At 42.9% G+C, this 18,817-nt stretch overlaps 1 protein-coding gene across 12 annotated transcripts in view; it reads right to left on the bottom strand.

Annotated features, from left to right (window-relative positions):
* Positions 1–18,817, bottom strand: part of APLP2 (amyloid beta precursor like protein 2) — a 49,629-nt gene that overhangs the window by 14,167 nt on the left and 16,645 nt on the right. For 6 of the 12 annotated variants that reach the window (XM_021531080.3, XM_021531081.3, XM_085560062.1 and 3 more), the window contains exons 2-8: positions 13,174–13,347; positions 11,814–11,943; positions 6,978–7,090; positions 5,301–5,470; positions 4,214–4,428; positions 2,551–2,718; positions 494–609 (exon numbers count right to left, since the gene is read on the bottom strand). In XM_021531080.3, the coding sequence (XP_021386755.1) occupies positions 494–609; positions 2,551–2,718; positions 4,214–4,428; positions 5,301–5,470; positions 6,978–7,090; positions 11,814–11,943; positions 13,174–13,347 (1,086 nt within the window). The remainder of the gene's footprint in view (positions 1–493; positions 610–2,550; positions 2,719–4,213; positions 4,429–5,300; positions 5,471–6,977; positions 7,091–11,813; positions 11,944–13,173; positions 13,348–18,817) is intronic. The other 6 variants (XM_021531086.3, XM_085560064.1, XM_085560065.1 and 3 more) reach the window with 1 other exon arrangement.

Raw genomic sequence — 18,817 nt, 5'->3', positions numbered from 1 at the left:
TGCCTTCTGATGTTTACATATTTCTACTGAATCTTCTCACACTGTTTATGTAAATAATGATTGTTTTGCATTCTTCTTTGTGCATGGAGAGAATTGATGGACTGTTGGTTTGACCAGTGTACTTGGAGAGGTGGCAACTTCACCCTCCAATCCACAGTCACTTTTGGTATTCTATATATAGTGGAGTCAGAAAATAAAGTTTGCTTTTCCGTTCTTTGTTTCCCTCTTTTGCATCTAATGTCCGTGTGTGAGTTATTTCGTGTTGCACTGTGACACTGAGTAAAGAATTTCTTCCTAGTATCTAATGTAATTTCTCTCTCCCAACACTGGAGAAATATAAATCTGATTCCCATGGTGTGGTCATACTGAAAGAAACACACAGAAGACTGGAAACTGGAAAGCAAGTCACTTCAACAATATTTCCAGTAAAACAGGGGCAGCAACCCAACACATGAACAACCACACATCACGAAGTCTGAAGGCTGATACTCACCCGGTCCATGCGGTTGTGGTGCCTGACCTCCAGCTGCTCCTTGGCCTTCTGGAAGCGGGCATGCTCATTGTCATCAGCAGGGGTTTCAAAGTAGACATCCACATCATCAGTTGGCACTGGATGAAGAGGGAAGGGTAAGCAGAGTGTCAGAAACCCACAATCCTGGATTGCAGAGAGCAGTGACAGGAATATCCATGCCTGCCTAATTAATAGTCTGGCAAGCTGAGTCTACTAAACCACCACCTTCCAGATTCCACTTTTGGAATCTTTACAGTGCCAATTTTCTGTCCAACATCAGCTCCATCAGCCCAAATGGCAGCGATGACCACAGCTCCCAGCACTGTTTGGCCCATGCCGTACTGAGGTGAGCAGCACTCAGCTCCAGAAACACAGTGCCTGGTGTAACAGGATACTTTTCCCTTCCACATTGGCTTTGGATGGTTTAAGTGACATTCTGTGCATTAGCTGTTCACTGACAAGCTGGCTCCAGACATCATTAATATGATTAGGGAGTTTGACAATAAATCTACACAAAACCAGTCTTTTACACTTCAAATCTACCTTCCCTACCAGATGCACCATACAAGACTTACAGGCAATGATATTAGACAAGACAGCAACAGAAGGAGACTAAGTGTGACAAAGTGACTTGTCCAATACACTGGATGGTTTGTAACTTCAAGACATCCAAATTCAACAAGGGGAAAAACAAAGTTTCAGAACTGATAAAATTCAAGCATCTACAGAATCCACATCAGGGGCTCTGTATTCCATATACTGTAGTTCAGGAAGTGCTGAAAGTGTTCCTGTGCTATGGTTTTAGGAACTACACATCCCAGAGCCTTTCTGAAAGATCTGTGGCAAACATGATGCACTCCATTGTTACCCTTTGCCTGAGGGAAGGCACAAAGGGATAGTTAAGGCAACCTGTCATCCATATTAGTTATTTGGGTAGAAAAACCTCCAACATGTCATTAAAAGACAGCATGCTTCAGAAAAAAATTACCTGGCACTTCACCATGAACACTGGGTAAGAGTTCAGCATGCACGGCACTCACCAACCTTCCCTCTAACTAGGGGGAAACAATGACAATATACAACACAGGCACTATTGTTGCGTGCAAGGGACAATGTCATATACGTCCCATATTCTGGCCCTGCTTCTGACATTTCTGAACCAGGCTTGGAAACAGAGAACTCTTCCCGGCCCCAAATCCTTCTGTAACAGGACAATCTTTTATACAAAAAGCTCCTGACATCCACATCTTTTCTTTCACTGCCTCAGTTAGATCAGCCCAATCTAAACCACTTGCATGAAGCACATTTTGTAAACAGGATTATGGCTGTATAGTCAGGCTGCCAAGCCCCAGATAACACAAAAAGCCTTTCAAAAGCTTTAATGGTAGCTGAAGTGGAAGTGCTGGAGTTCAACAATAAGATTAATAAGGAGGTTAAAATGTTTTTTGTAGTTTTATCATCTGACATAAAAGCCAGTTGAAACTGGTGCCAAAAACCTTAAGCACTCAAAAACACAGGGATTTAGTTGTGATTTGTATTTCATACCAAGCTGAAAATGGGAATCTGAATTCTATACTACTGGTCTGGTATTTTCCAAAATTAAAATAGCAAGAAAATGCCTGCTACCACGAGAACAGTAGCCTCCTTTTCAGGACCTACTGTCAAACATGTGCATGGTAACATGACTGGGGAAAGTAAGGGCTTCCTTACATATATTTGTATTAAAAAGCCAGTTAGGCAAGAGGTCAGAGACAGGCCCTGGTCCCCGTTACAGATCTGGAAGAGGACAGCTGAGCCCTGAGCAAGAGCTGCAAGTCACCAGGAAACACAGCCAGCATATGGCGAGGGGCACTTTCCCAAGGTACAATCACCCTATGGACCTCAGAAAGTGGAGACAGGAGACTGCTGCAAAGGGACAGACACCAGAACCAAAGGAATAAACTACAGATGGGTCCTCTATTGCCCAAGGGAAGGAGGAGACACCACACGCCAGACAGACAGTGGCCAGCTGCAAAAGGCCAGTGGGAGGCAGGACTTACTCATCTTTTTACACACAGCCATACAATACTCCTCTGACTCAAAATTGTTCCTGTTGCCTCCGCAGCCTCCATATATAAAGCGAATGCATTTTCTCTTGTTAGGATCGAAGTACCAACGAGGCATCACAGCCCGGCAGGGCCCTGTCATGGCCTCCTGGGAGCAGACAGCTGTGTGGAGATGGGTGAGAACATGAGCTGGTGAGGAGCACAGGCCTTGCCAAGTGATTTATATGATGCAGAGGTGGCTCTACTTCACCCCTTCCTCTGAGGCACCGGCCTCAGCATTGCTGCTGCACCAACCCAAGGGCTTCTGTCAGTTTTGGGGGGGTTTAACATTGCAATGCATCCATCACAAGCTGGTCAAGGAGATGTCTGCACATGGTGCTTCAGAGATAGTGACACAGCTCACTCTGTCTCTACATGGAGCTCTCATCCATGAGAGGTTTCTCCATGAGCCAGAGGCTGGGACAACAGGAATCTGTTCTGCTGATGCCACAGGATTATGCCCCAGCTGCCCCAGTGGGAGACCCTCCACTCTATAAAACCAGCAGCATGAAAAGCCCATCAATTACAGCTGCTTAAAGCATCAAAGAATGTCCAGATCACTGCACTCTGCCTGGACTGACACTCCACATCTTACAGGGCAGGTGTAGGATAAGTGGAAAAGCAGGCTAAACAAAGGGATTGATCTCCATGCCAGCCTCAGACACTGAGGTTTTAAGGTTTGAAACATCTATGCACCAAATATTAAAACTCATGGTAGTTCAGGGAAAAAAGACTGTATACCCCCAAAACAGACACCCCGATCATATTCCTCCAAGCCTCTGACGAAATCTGCAGATCTGCAGCAGCCCTGTACACATAAGAGCTAAGCCTTGTTTCAGCAAGGAAAATTATCTGCAGCATGCTGGCATTTTACCAAAAAGACGCAAGATGCTAGCAATGATTCAGTGATCTGTAGCTAATTGAATTTCATTCCCTCTCTGCTCCTCCCTCCTCTGCAGACACTTCTACATGCAAAGTGTAGGACATCACATAATGCTGAGGCATCACACCATGAGCCCACTGCAAAGGCACCTACCACTCAACAAAAGCTACCACCAGCACAGTAGGTTAGACTACTGCCGAAAGCCTGTCTCAACACATTATAAAGTTGGGGCGCTTATGCTGGCTGACTTTCTTTTGTGGAAGAGAAGTGTTTTGCAAAGGCAGCACCAAGGATGTTCCTCACCCTTAAATGACCAGAAGGCACATCTGCAGAGTATGGCCCACCACTTTCAGTTTCCTCATTTTAAGCTGGTATAAACCACTAGATTTTAAATTTACAGTGCACCCCAAATATCCCTTTAAGATTTTCCAAAATTTGCAGATATGGCTTTTCTGACTCATCACTACACCTTCATCATATGCTTATTCAACATGCCAGACACTGGGTTTCCCACCAGCAGAACTGCTGTTTATCTGGAAACATATGGCCCATGCTCTAGAGTTAATTTCAACACTTGAAAAAAGCATCATCAGCTTTCCTCTGTTTGCTAACTTATCTGGCAAATAAAACTTCCAAGTGGCACTTATTGACTTGCTCAAAACACCATCACTAACTGATAGCCAACAGGAATGATCTCAAGGGAGCAGGAAGCCTGTGGACTGGAATGTGTCTTACATTTCATGTCACTGCTCACTTCTTTTTCAGCCATAGCCTTGTCACTGCTGGGCTCTGTGGGGGTCTCTTCATTGTAGTCATCAACCTTGTAGCTGTCATAGTAGTAATCGCGGTCTTCCACCACGTCCTCCTCCTCCTCTTCCCCTTCATCATCCTCATCTTCCTCCACAGCTGTTTCTGTGAAGTCTTCTACACCTGCCTCTGTAGGGAACTCACTAGAGGGACACAGATAAATTACGGAGTGAGGGTAAGGCTAATCATTTGGATGTACCAGAATAATGATTCTTTCCATCTGTTCTAGAAACATCAGAAATGGGAAAAATAAGTTTACTAACTATTAGTTAGCCCATCCCTCGCAGCAAAGGGACATCCCTCATTACAGACACTCCTGCTGCTGCAGGCAGAGTTCCTCCATTGCTCTGGCTTCATGTGGCCTCTTTCCATTTTTCAGTAAGTGAAAATCTAACCTTGAGTCAGGCTTCTACTGTAGAACCCCAGAATGGTTTGGGTTGGGAAGGACCTTTAAGCCCATCTTGTGCCACCCCCTTCTCTGGACAGGGACACCTTCCACTATCCCAGGCTGCCCCAAGACCCATTCAACCTGGCCTTGGACACTTCCAGGGATGGGGCAGCCACAGTTGCTCTAGGCAGCCTGTGCAGGGGCCTCACCATCCTCACAGGGAAGAATTCCTTCCCAATATCCCATCTAACCTTCTCCCTCTGGCAGGGTGAAACCATGCCCCCTTGTCCTGCCTCAGCAGGCCCTTGTCCAAAGACCCTCTCCAGCATTCTTGTAGTCTGTTTAAGAATTGGAAGGGGCTCTAAGGTCTCCCTGGAGCCTTCTCTTTTTGAGGCTGAATGACCTCAACTCTCTGCAGGTATGAAAGGAGAGGGGGTGTTTAGCTTCTCCAGTGAAAGTGGGACTGCAAAGTCATTTGGCCTATTCAGGCTTAGGATACTTCTTTAGGAAACACAGAAGCACAGAAATCTGCTCAATCCTCACTACAAGGGAAGTGCTGTGTGAAATATTCCCAAGCAGCAGCTTCATGTGCAAAGCTGTCAACATCTACACCAGTAAGAACTCTACCTCTTGTAAAGGTCATAGTCTTCATCCTCATCCTCTTCCTCTTTGGACACAGCCTCATCCACAACCTTAGTCTGAGGACAGCACACATATTCTGTTCCATGGAACTGGTCCACTCCACAGGGCAGCAGCATCCCATAGCTGTGCAGGATCATCCCTTCTGTCAGACAGGCCTGAAAGGGGAGCCCATTCACATCAGTTCAGCATCATGATCTTCCTTCGGATAATGCTCAAGTTTGCCTATCAGAGACCTCAAGAATGGTTTAAGTTTTACAGCACAAACAACAGCAACATACAACCTAAGTCTGAACATCAAAGGAGAGGGATTTGAAACTTGTAGCATTAAAAAAAAACAAACACAAAAGTCCCAGATGCAGAAACACCCAGTACTTCCTGGTGTTAACATTTCACATCCCAGCCCCAACAACTGCTGGTTTGTCAACCTGGCAAAGTTCAGAAAAAAAACCTAAATATTTTGTGTCAACTCAAGGAAGAACACCTGAAAGATCCAGAAAGGGTGGTTTTTTTTTTTCTGGGCTTGCCATTTCATTAAACGTTATCTATTAAACTCTACATTGGAGCAAGTGAATAGTCGCTCAAATGGACTTTGTGTCAAGATTATTTTACCATGCTTTTTTTTTTGATTAAAATCAATCAGATAATTCAAGAAAAAGTCAAATGTAAACTACACTTAAACATTATGTCTATCCACTTCTCTTAAGCTAAGGAAATACTTGGCTTAGAGTTGCCTGGTAAAGAATGAAGAAAAGCTTTATTATACCCATCAGAACCCTTTTGTGCTTTGCTTTGTTACAGCACTGATTTTAAATGAACCAAATATTGCTGGAAAAGTTCTCCAACTACATTTAAAGTAAATGATTTTTCAATTTTCTAGACATTAACAAGTTTACCCTCAATTAAAAGACAATTCCTCTAGTACAGCTTTATTTAGATGTATTTTTGCTCACATGATTTTAAAGAAAAAGGAATTTTCAGTGGAGCATCCTTAACCTCTTCTGGTTAACAACTGGTCTTTGTGTTGCTGATTCTACAATTGTTGTTTCTACAAAATGGAAAATATGCACATTCTGTCATCATCTTGTTTTTATTGCCCCAGCTTCAAATGGGAGTGCAGAGCTTTCGCAACAGTTTAGCTAGCCAGATCAAAAAACCACAAATCCAACCCCCAAAACCAGGGGCTTGATTTATTCTGAGAATATAATTAATCTCTTACGTAAAATCTCCACTAATCAGTCCCAACAAAACTCAGATTGCTCCCAGGCAAGCCCTCCCGACCAAATCCCCAGCAGCAGAAGGTACATTAAAGCAAAATGTGCAAGAAAAATAGGAACTATCCTATGCCCACTGTATCTCCCCGAGGAAAAAAAAAAACAAAAAAAAAAAGAAAAAGGGATGAACCATTGGTTAAAGCAGTATCCCAGAGAGCTGATTTCAATTCCTACCTCTGTGATATGGATAAGCTATGTAGGACAGCTTTGCTACACAGGTTTTTTAAGTCACTTGAATATTTTTAAATTTTTATTTCCTTGCTGTCTGCCTCAGTTCGTTGACTGGAACAGGGAACAGCAATACAGAGAGAAACACTGCTATGCTCCAATACTACAAATATCCAAGTGGACAGATCCAGAGTAAACATTCCGGTCCCAGTGGCTCCATTACCTCCTTTGCCACAGTGCGCCAGTGCTGGTGGCTTTCACACACATCCATGCGCTCCTTGTGGAAGAACCGGCATTTCTCAGGCACCAGCAGGACGTCACTTACAAACTCACCCACTGAAAAACACAATGGCCACAGTTGATGTTTGCCCAGCTTCCAACAGCACATAAAGCCTCCCAGAACTCCAAAGTGCACTCGGTGCAGGTGTGTAGCAGTTTTAATTGAACAAGACAGAAATAACAATTTAGGCGTAGCCATTTTGGTTCGCCAAGTTTCTTGGCCAATGCACCTATTAATGGGGTCTGGGGGGCCAAACCCCAGTGCACACACTAGAATTACTTACTCATTTTCTGCTTTGAAAGTAAGGACTAGGAGGAGAGCAAAGCTGGCTCAGAAGTTTAAAAACTTGATTAACAGAATTAAAAGAAAAAATAATAAAAAATCAGAATAAACCTTCAGAACACTTCTCTGTCCCCCAGCTTTTCTTTCTTTTTCCCACTGACAATGTAAAGAGATCAATTTGGTAATTCCAGTTAGTTTACCACTTTAGGGTAATCTTTCTTTAGTCTACTTCGGGAGAGGAGTCTCTCCTGCCGTGCCATGGAGACTTTTCCAGAAGAAACAGTTCTCTTGTGGTTTTAATTTTCATGAATAGCACCTTCCCAGAAATCTGCAATCATGAAGTCCCTCCCACGTTTTGGTAGTTTTCCCACAACTACCACCACGGGTCATTCCAGCTTACTGGGGTGCAATTCTGAGGATGAGCTGTTCTAGTACAGAAATGAAAGTTCTCCTCTTTTATCTCTGAGAACAGAGGTTTTCTTCTTCCATCCCTGGAGCAAGGTTTTTCATCTCTCTCATTTCTCTCTGTTCAAGCTTCTCATTGGATCACAGCTATTTCAACATCTGCTTGTGTCAACACAGGTGCCTCTGCTCATGGTCATGGTTAGAACGCTACCCAGATCCCCCAATGCATTCCATGAGTTACAGAGGAAAAAAAAGTCTGATGTACCAATTATATCCTCACCATAGCCTTACAAGAGAATTTCAGCCCAAGACTAAGGCATCTCCTCATTCTTCTCCCATCCGGGATTTGGCTCTTTCTTCACTGACCTCGATGTCTCCATGTTGCTTCCTTTACATGTCTTCACCCTTTCCTCTTCTCTCACTCAAGAGAGGATTGATGTCTGCAGATTTCATCTGTGCACTAACAAGAGTTAATCTCTCGTCCGGGCCTGCGGACAACTGTGTGATCTCTGCCGGGCAGGGCCGCTCTGTTTTCTGGCCCCTGCCGGGACAGTTCCAGCCACGGGATGCTTCCTGTGCGGGGCTGCAGGGCCGGCTCTGCTCTCAACTGCACCATTTGCCGCCGTGCCTGCAGAACGGCTCGGCGGCTCACGGCCGGAGCAGGGCCTGGCTTTGCCCTGGCCAAAGCCAAACGCAGCCGGCCTGACCCATCAGCCCTGGCTGGAACTCGACATGGCAGAATCTCAGCCGAGTCACAGGCTGAGCTGGCCGGGCTGCGCAGCGGAGCGAGCCCGGCCAGTGTCCAGTCACCTGTTCAAAAACCAGAAACAAGAGAGCTTTTCCTAGGGTTTGTTCATTTTTAAATGTGATTTCACAGAGGCATGTTCAGCTCTCTTAAGTGGTTTAACAGGGTGTCAGTGTTCAAAACTAGCCAGCTGATTGGTTCTGTCAGGTCAAGAGAAGCTGTTAGCTGTCCACACTGAGAATCACTGCTGCAGCTTATGGATTTTTCCATAACTAAAAACCAAACTACCTTAAACCACTACAATGTGCTTTGAGGGTTTGGTATATTCATAAGGGAGATAAGTCACATCAGCTCTAAAAATTATTTCTGATAATCTAAAGAAAAATAGGGTCTCAGAATCCAAGGTAAAACAATGAGCATTGGGTAATCCTGCTGACCCCAAAAGCTGAACTGAATGCAGAGTTTACAGTGCAAGTTCATAAATAGTTGTTCTTTCATGAAAGGATTGACTGAAGTGATTTCAGCCAAATCTTTGAGAAGACTGTGTCTGCACTAAGAAGTTTCAGATTACTGAATCACATATTTGGTATGATGCAGCTCATTTGAGAAGTTCCTGCATGCTGTCTGCTGCTGTAACAGCCTGAAAATGTTTATATGCTGAGTGTTATCTAGGTTTTCACTATTTGAGCAAGTCTTGTTTGGTTGGGGGTTTTTTTGGCTTTTTTTCCCCCAGTGGTTTAATTCATGATCAACCACAGCAGATTCACTGCCCTAACCAAAACACAGACAGCTGGAAAATAAAAACTGTACAGCCTAAATATCAGAGTACAGTCAGAGTCAGCAAATACACTGCATTCCAGTATCTAGGTAACCACAAGCTAACTAGCATGAGGAAGCTTTGGCACAATCCTTGTGCCAAACCCAGATTTTTGCTTTTGAGGAAGATGGGAGAGAGAGAATCTCTCTGCTGTACAAACTCTACTTTAGTTGGACTTAAAAGCTATTTAGCCTAAATTTCCATCATCATTCAGCTTGGTACCAACACATATGAATTACAGATCAGAACTAAATGAGCATCACATCCTGTTCTTACCCAAGAAGTCCCATCAAACACTGCCACTGGAATCCAAACATGAAATTTTCTCCAAGCTGAGGTTTTTCTTTCTTGCAGATTCAAATGCTGCATTTGGTAATTTTAAAATAAGGAGAGAGCTAGATACTCTGAGAAGACCAGGAAAAGATCTTTAGCCCAAGCGTTTCAAAGCAGCATTCCCTACACATATGATCAACAGCTTTAGGAGCTGTTTGTTAAAATTGGAGAAAAACTTTCAAGTCAAAGACTTTTCCTCATAGAGTCTCCACAAAGCAGAATTCTTTGTCGAACCAAACCTTCACACCATCTTTTCAAAATATATTTTAAATATTGTTTGCATGACCAATTTTTTTTTTTTTGCAGGTCCTTACTGTTGATACTAAATGATCAAGGATACATCTACAAAGTACAGTGAAGTTAAATAGTTTGGCATTAGATTACCTGATAATTGAAGACAATGAAATCAAATTACCTTCATCATCCCTTTGCAATTGCTTACATTTTAAACTAAAAGAGAAATTGTATTTTCCTCATTTTCTCGCGTCAAAATAGGCCAGTTAGATTTTTTAGTTAATAATCTTTCATTCTACTCAGGAAAGGTTTAAATGCTTCTGGTAACAAAAGTAAAACTGAGCAAACTTTAAAACCAAGGGACTCTAGTTCTGGGGGATGAAGGCAGAAGATTCATGGGTTCTTCTCTTCACCTTTGAACTGCAAAGGAGTTTTCCTTGGTGGGGAAGGGGCAGGGAAGATTAAACAGGGTATGGAGACAGAATACTACCTTAAGGTGCCCTGTGTATTATTGCATCAAGGAAAACACAACTAAGAAAGGAAACAAAATCCCAGTTTGACTATAATCATCCATTTACAACAAGCAATTTGCTGAAGACAGAGATTTTATAGACATATGGACTCCAGACTTGCAGCTTGGATCTGAAAACCAAAGCTGCCTCACAGGCTGGGGCCTGCAAGTCATGAACACTGTGAGATACACTAACAAAAAATAATAAATATATTTTAAATATATTTATAATATATACAAATAAATAAATAGTTTAATGCTAATCAAATTTTAGGGCAGTGTTAAAAGCAGTGTCAGTAAAATCAGTTTATTTTTCAGCTGGAGAATGGGGGGAATGATTATTTCTAAAAGAGATGACTCCTTATAAATCCAGGGATCTTGCTTTCATCCTTATTTCCATCAAAAGTTCTCCTTATGATCAGGAGATGATCATAAGGAGATCCCAGTTGGGCTTGGTTGTTTCCCAAACTTGAGTTTCCGCATCTATACAGACAAGCACCTTTCTCCCAGGATGTGTTAGCAATAAATTTTATGTTTAATGAAGTGCTTTATGATTGTCTCACAGAAGGCATTACATAAAGAACAAAGCACAGACATGGTTCTGCTGCTTTGCTGGTATTATCCCCTGTCAAATCACATGGTAACCCAAGATAAAGACACAAATTATGAAAACTGGTTTCTACTGAATGCTCCCAGCAATCAGACTCTCCCAAGACCTCTTACAACTCTTTTCCAGCAGATAACTGAAAACAAAGTCAGCCAGCTGAGACTAAGCTCACTCCTAAGAAGACACAGTGCATTGGGAAAGCACAGTGTCATGCACAACCCACAGGTCAAAAAAGTACAAGTTAACCCGTTAAAAATGCTGCATAATTCCAATGAGTGGGGACATTCTGGAACGCACCATTAAATCCATCACAGTTTATCTCATATTCTTTCACAATTCAAAATGGGGACAGGGGATACAGCTGTAAGAAAAAGAGCCCTTTGAAACAGCAAAGTTTAAATATAGCCATTGAAATAAAATAGAGATCTCTTGCCAAGACCAAGCAGGAAGCCTGAGCACACTGAACATTTAAATCTCCAAGGCAACAAAATATTAAAGCTTCACAAAAATAGGATCAAAGTATTAAATCTCAGTGTCTTTGTGGCACTCAGATACAATAGCCTTCAGGTTTTTATGGCATTTGCAGAGAGAATGGGGATTTGTTTTTCATGCCAGGCACCATTATTCTACCACAGCTGTTACCAAGCTGTCGATCTGCTCCAGGAAGGCAAAGTTCCATCTTGTAGAAAGAAAAACATTTCAGAAAGAGAAACAGCAGAAGTAGTGGAAATGACAACCTGATACAAGACAAGTCTAACAAACTGAGTTCCTCTCTGAAAGAATCCAGGAGGCAACTCCTTGCTTCTCCCACAGGAATGCACAGCACACCCACAGCACACACTCACCCAGGCACTTGTACGGCACGACGATGTGAGTGTGGTCCTTGCACTGCTTCTTCCCATGCTTGCACCAGCTGTCAATGCTGACAGGCTGGTTGGCTTCTACCACGTTGGTGATCTGAAGGTCTGGGTACATCTGGGGAACAGCACAGATAGACAAGTTTCTCTCCAGAAAGGACAGAGAATGTGCACAGCAGCTCCTACCAGAGTAGTGAGGCTGATTCTCTCCACAGGAACAAGTTGGAGTTTGCACATGGACACACACTCTGCTCCGGATCAAGCTCAGGACAGCTGGAGACATAAAAAAGCTCCAGCTGTCTGTCACACAGGGCTTCAGAAATCGATGTGCCACTGCTTTGAGGCAGGAGAAAGCCAGGTCAGGGCAAGAGTCCTCACTGGCACTAAATGGAGAGGTCTGGATTTGCACAGCACTGGGGGAGGAACATTTGGATATTTGGGTTTGGAGGAGATGTAGCTGTTTATTTCTTTCTGAAGCAGCACAATACCCCCTGGAACAGCAAGCACCAACAAACAGAATTTAGTAACATCTTCAGCCTCTCTCATCACTTGTCAAGTTATGCACCCACCTACTCAGGTTTCCTCATGCCTGGTCCATTTATGATGTATTAATTAGATCCTTATGCCCTAGTCAAGTTCTCAAGTCCAGACAATGACTTACATATAGGCTTCTACCACATGAAAAAAATGCAGCCCCAAATATATCAGCCTTGTAAAACAGTTTAAAAACCTTTCCCCTCCAGACATGGTACATTCCTTTGCTTTCCCATTAAAAAAAATACATTCCTTGTGGTATTTTATGTGCCTGCCACCTCAGAGGAGCAATTAAAGGCACTGGACAAGACCAGTATGTTACAGTGTATCTGGAACACAGTAGAAGATGATTATATCTTTTTCAATAAAGTCTAAAAAGCTCAAAAATACTGACAAAATTTTATTAAAATATTTTTCTAACATTCTGCCTGATCTAAACACATCACTAAGAACAGCATAGTCACATTCTAACTAGAATAGGTGTCAGGTTCCATTTTATACAACAGAAAGCAGATACTGGTTAACCAGCTCAGGGCAGAACATTGGGGTAAAGCCCTGCAAACAGATAAAGATACCTCTGACTTATAGACCAAGGACCTTCTGTGGTAGTGTGAGCTGATCTGAGGTAGCTTCTAAATCCCACTGCAGTGTCCTCCCTGTCCTTCCTGGACAATAACACAGCAGGCCAATGCAGAGAATTGCACTAGGCAAAAGCAAGCGCATCTCCTACAGGGTTAATTTGCTACTGAGCAGCTAAATTGGAATCCAATTCCTTCACAGCAGTGAAGATTCAGAATTATACCAAAAATCTCACCTCCTGGCAGTACTGCAGAATCTCCTCCTTTCTTCCAAAGCAGCTCTTGGTCCCAGAAGTGTCAGGCTCCCATTTCCCAGTCTGGATGTTCACATGCATATTTAGCTTCCCGCAGAACATGGCGATTTGAGGTTCTGCCACTGCAAACCCTGTCCCAGCATTGGCTGCAAGGGCCTGTGAAGACAAAACAAAAAAGAAACACCTTGATTGCATTATCTGATCAAAGACTGAACAACTCAAACAACTAGAAACCCTCTGGAATCTTCTCAGACAGCTCCTGCTTGATTCAGAATTATCAATGGAGCAAACTATTTTGCAATGACATTCCTTGAGATGGTGAGCCCACCCCAAGTTTTCACCTGCAAGGCTTTTTTTTCCCCCCCAAACCCTGCTTTTATAATTGAAACAACAGCTTACCAAAACCAAGAGTAATTCCCACTAAAAGGCTACATGGACTAAAACAGATGTCTGAAAAACTGACCAAATAACTAATACTAGTAACTTCTGGCAGAAGGACCTCTGTGAGGTTACAAACAAGCAGGTATTACTACTAATAATAAAATAACTGCGTCCCACTGCAAGAATTTTGCCTTTTTGATTTTTTGCTCAAACATACAAATAAAGATAATTTCTACTGAATCAAAAAAAACCAGCTGTGACAACCAGCTTCTCAAAGTGTCGTGTCCCATTGAGTGCACTCTTATGGGGAGCTGTTTCAGATGTGTATTCTGTGCACTTCCCAGACTGCACCAACAGACAAGAACCTGACAGTCCAGGCCCACATTTGGGTCAAACTGCAGACTTGTCAATGATAACAAGGTCAGAGCCCCTTTCTCAAATCTTGCTGGCTGATTGAAAGAGGAAAAGAAGAGTAAATTCAATTGCAGACTCTTTTTTTTCTGAGAAGACCAAGTGGATACTGGGAGCTGAACATGCTCTCCTTAACTACTAGCCGCTGTAAAACAGAAAGAGGCATAAGGCAAAAAACCAGATGAACCCCAAAGCTCTTTAAGGTGTTTAGGGGGAATGGAATCCATTTCAACTTCTCCAGATAGAAAGAGCAATGCACAGAGTCTGCTGGCCTTAAGCTGCTTTGCAGGCAACACTACTCTGGGCTACCAGTCCTGCCTTCATATTTAACTTTGTGCACTGAAAAATGCATGAATTACTGTGGGCATTTGTGGTGCGTTTTGCTTTGAATCCATGTTCGCCCCCTGTCCTCCTCCCTAATCCCCTCCCTTTCCCAGTTGCCAATTTTCCCAAGCCCTTCCCTAACCACCTCCCTTCCAAGTTGCCAATCCTCCCTATCCCTATCCCTTTCTCCAGAGAGTTCTGTGTCTGTCTTGTTGCCCTCGACACCCCATTTGTTACTGTGTATTATCCCCCCCTCCCGTTTTCCCTGATAGTCTCATGAGCTATTTGCCCCACTTTATACTCCTCTCTTACCATATCCTCATTAATTCACTTTCCTACACCCTCCTCCTGAGTTACTGTATAAAAACTTCTGTTCAGCCCCCCGCCCCCAGCCTTGTCTGGGAGCCCAGGGGTAAATCCGTTTGGTTGTACCCGTTTGGTTGTGTGCTCGCTGTGTGTCCCTGCCGGTAACTGGGATTGCAGCGCTCGCAGGGAACAGCCGCGCGCCCGCCACAGCCGCCCCGCACCAGGCACTGTTCCCTCCCACCTCCCTGCAGACCCCCATCAACTCACATCAATAGCTGTATGCTTAAAGGAAATAAAGGAGTAAAAAGTAGACTTCAACTGGACAACTTCTTTGTGCAGCTCTTAGTTACAGGATATTAGGAAAAAACTCTTCTTAAAATTATTACATTTAGCTCTTTTCCCTCATCCCTCTATCACTCTGCCTGGAGATAAGACATTTCAACACTCAAAAGGTCAAGGATTGTTTAGAGCTGAACAGAAGATTAGTGCTTGGGGGAGAAAACAACCTGAGGCACAAAAGCATAAATTCAAGTATTAACTGCAGAAAAATTATCCCCTGAGTTTTATGCACTATTCACCCCTGCATCATTTAAGAGAAAGTCTTATACAGTGTTACAGGGTTTCTACTTACTCTGACCCTTCCAACCAACACATACTCATGACAGGATGTTTTAGCACAGACCACAAAGTAATGGAACACCAAACTACATGTAAGAAATAGCAGCACTGATGTCCCAGTATCAAAATGCTGCCAAATTCACACATATTTTCAAGTTTACTGTGGGTATGTTTGTTGTACTCTGTTGTAAGGATAAAAGAGTCATGTAGTCCTGTACCTCCAGGAACTCTGAGGAATAGACTGAGGTTGGTAATATGGTACAGTAACTTGGCTCTTGCAGAAATCAAGCCTTTAATAAACATCTTACAACTGCACAGACCGAACCTGTGACAGGCCTTGCACCACCCTCCTCCCTGATGTCTTTTCAGAAGAAAGAAGCAAATGTACAATGATCCTTCAGAACCCCCTAAACACGCACAAACTTCTTAAGAGGCCATTTTTATCTCTCTCCAAACAAACACCACTTTGGTACCAACAATCATTTTCCAGAGACTACAGGACCTAACATGCAGGAAACAATCCTCAAAACAATTTTGTTTTGAAGACAACATCACAACCACATCCAAGTTCCACCCCTGGAAAAAAAAACTGAAAAGAAATGCAAGATCAAGAACCCAGAAAGCATTAACCCCTTGTAAGAATACAGGGCATCAAAAGAGAATAAATGTATGTGCTATGATGGCACTGCTGACGCCTGAAATCTGACTCCTTCAAAGTAAACTTAACAAGTCTGCAGTACAATAAAGGGAGCAGGAGAGGTGCAGGATCCATTGAGAGGCAGAAACGTCCATAAGTAATCCATTCATCACATTTCTTGCATGAGCAAAACGCCTGTTCAAACACATACCAACCTCCTGAAATCATGACTACCCCCTATTTACATACTGATTCGAGCCAGTGTTTGTTTTTGCTGCCTCTCCAGCTTGCTCACTGCAAAGGTATCATTCCTCCTTCTTGGATTGCTCACATAGCTTGCATATCAGTCGAGTGCTGTTGCCGTAGCTACCAGAACATGCTAAGTCCCAATTCACAGCTGAACAAATGAGACTAATTACATGCTTGATTTCATCACTTTTAATCAACCTGCAGTTCTCTTGAACTGTGCTGCTGGGCGAGTTAATGAAGTTTGAGATACCCGAGTTGATTCTTTAACGCCAGGACCTGCAAGGCAAGATTTCTGAGCAATGGACTTAAATTTTTCCTCCACTGGCAATCCACTCCAGCCCTCAATCATATCAGTTATTTAATTCAGTACTTTAATCTCATTTTAGCTGTAACAGGAATACAGCACCTCAAGCTTCATGGAGGCCACACTGACACTTAAATAGGGAAAAAGGTCACCTTTTGGGACCAAGTAACTTTCTGATGTTTCCTACAATTGCCTTCAGTGTGTGAGAACTGGAAGCAGATCCCTCAGCTACACTCAAGCATCACTCTGCAAAAGGAAGGCTGCAGAACATGTAAACAGGCATGAAGCTTGGGATAAAGCCATGTCCTTAGTTAAGCTCTTTAGTACATCAGAGAATCCACCCATTCCACATTGCAAAGGGATGAACAAACCGACAGCACATTTTTCTCTGGGAATTTCCCAGCCATAAATGGAAGCAGCTGCTTCTTTTAGTGCTGGGAAGCAACTTTCAATCCCTTAAATAAGCAGCCTGACAGATCGGGAGGGGCAACACACACGATGGAAGAAAGTTCATCCAGTCGTGTACATCCTTGCTGAGCATTATTTGGGAAAAGACTGTTCCATAAGCCATTACTTTCCTCACTGGAACTTATATTTATTTACAAGATGTTTTGGGAGAAACTGGGTTCTGCCTTTTGGCATAATTCTGTAATCCAGTTTGCTTTCCAAGACCAAAGATGTTTTTCATTCCATAAACACATACATCTCTGGCCAGTTAATGTCAGTTAAATTCCTCACCCTGCCAGCCAGTGCCTGATTTATGGTCCCGAAACACAGGAATTCAAGCCTTTAAATCTTCTTCTGTGATGAAAGTGTCTGCCCAAGTATCCTGGATTTTATTTACTACTGGCCTCTTCAGTGTGTGGAAAAGGATTTGACTTGTAAGCATTACCCACCTGAAGGCCTGGGCACCAGGTGCTAAAAAGGGAAAATCTGTTCTTCCTACAAGTACCCCCATCCCAAAGAAGGGACACAAGGCTAGAGACTTTAGTAAGATAAAAAATGTTTTACATCTACCCCTGAAACACAAGCAGTACTGGTTTGCAGTTCTGGTTTATAAAGACAAACATGAAAATGACATCCATGTCCCTTGCCTTTTATTGCCAGAATCTGTTAAACATCATCACAACATAACTCATTTCACATACTGTCCATACAGCTCCCTATGGAATGCTACTCTGGAAAATCTTTCTGCATGCTGATGGGGACTTGAGAATTGAAGGGTGATTGGAACTTTTCTCTTGTGAAGAGAAGATGTTAACTGTAATTCACAGAAATGAGTTCCTGAGAACTTAAGCTTTCCTTAATAGCACAACGGTATCTGCAAAATGTCATATTTAACTGAATTTTTCATTTTCAGTGAGGTCAAACATGACTGAAGCCTCATCCAGCTGATCAGAGTCTCATCCATCTAATCAGATTAGCCAGAATAAACCTTTATTCCAACAAAACCACAGTGGATGGGAGCTTGAGAAGCATGGAGAGCCTGCAAAGAGAACCCACACCACCCATAGTTTCCATGAGGCTTCCTCTGCAGCAACACAAGAGTAGCTCTCTGCATAAACCCGTGGAAGATTAAGCTGTTTTAAGACTGACACTCTAGCCACTAGAATTTATGAGCTGCTGAAGAAAGCTCCGATAGAGAATCTCATTGACTTGGTGGCCAGAGAACAGATTACTGGCTGCTGAGGGCATACCCTACCTTAACTGACAAGGCAGGGCTCTTTGTAGGATTCTCTACAGGTCAGATCAGAATTCCTGCTCTTGAGAGTTGTATGTATTCCACAACCAGTTGTTGCTGCACTGACCAAAAAAAAAAAAAAAAACAACAAAAAACCAAACAAACAAAAACCCCAAAACAAAACACCAAACAAACAAACAAAAAACCAGCCAGGCAGCACTTGGAAAGATTATTTGTGCTGTTGTTTTTAATTAAGTGAAAGCCCTTGAAAGCAATATGGTTATTAAATCATGGTCCACATGAACCACAACCTGAGGGACTTCAGAACTGGCTGTTCAGCACTGTCCTTATTCAGATATATCATGCTGCCCACCTTAAACTAAAGGAAGAACTTTTCCTGGTTTTTTTGTTTGTTTTGTTTAATTATATTTCCTACTCTATCTGAGCAACTCTGCAAATCTCCCTATGTCAGTGCAATACTCACAGATATGGAGGATATAAATTGAACACTTTCAAGACCACTGAGGATCTCTAACAGCTCCTTTGACACAAAAATAAGCCCTGTTACCTTACCAGCCGTCCTGTGAACACAATCCTCCATGGCTGCTGCTTTTGAATGTGTGAAAATTCTAATGTTTTGCCCTTTCTGAGCTGAAAAATTGGTGTGAATGTTTGTACAGGAACTCAACTGCTTCAACTGCACCCCCCATATTAG

The sequence above is a fragment of the Lonchura striata genome, chromosome 24 (assembly GCF_050655825.1).
Source record: "Lonchura striata isolate lonStrDom1 chromosome 24, ASM5065582v1, whole genome shotgun sequence".
Lineage (NCBI taxonomy): Eukaryota > Metazoa > Chordata > Aves > Passeriformes > Estrildidae > Lonchura > Lonchura striata.
The sequence above is the reverse complement of the archived record's forward strand: the minus strand, read 5'-3'. Positions and strand labels throughout refer to the sequence as shown.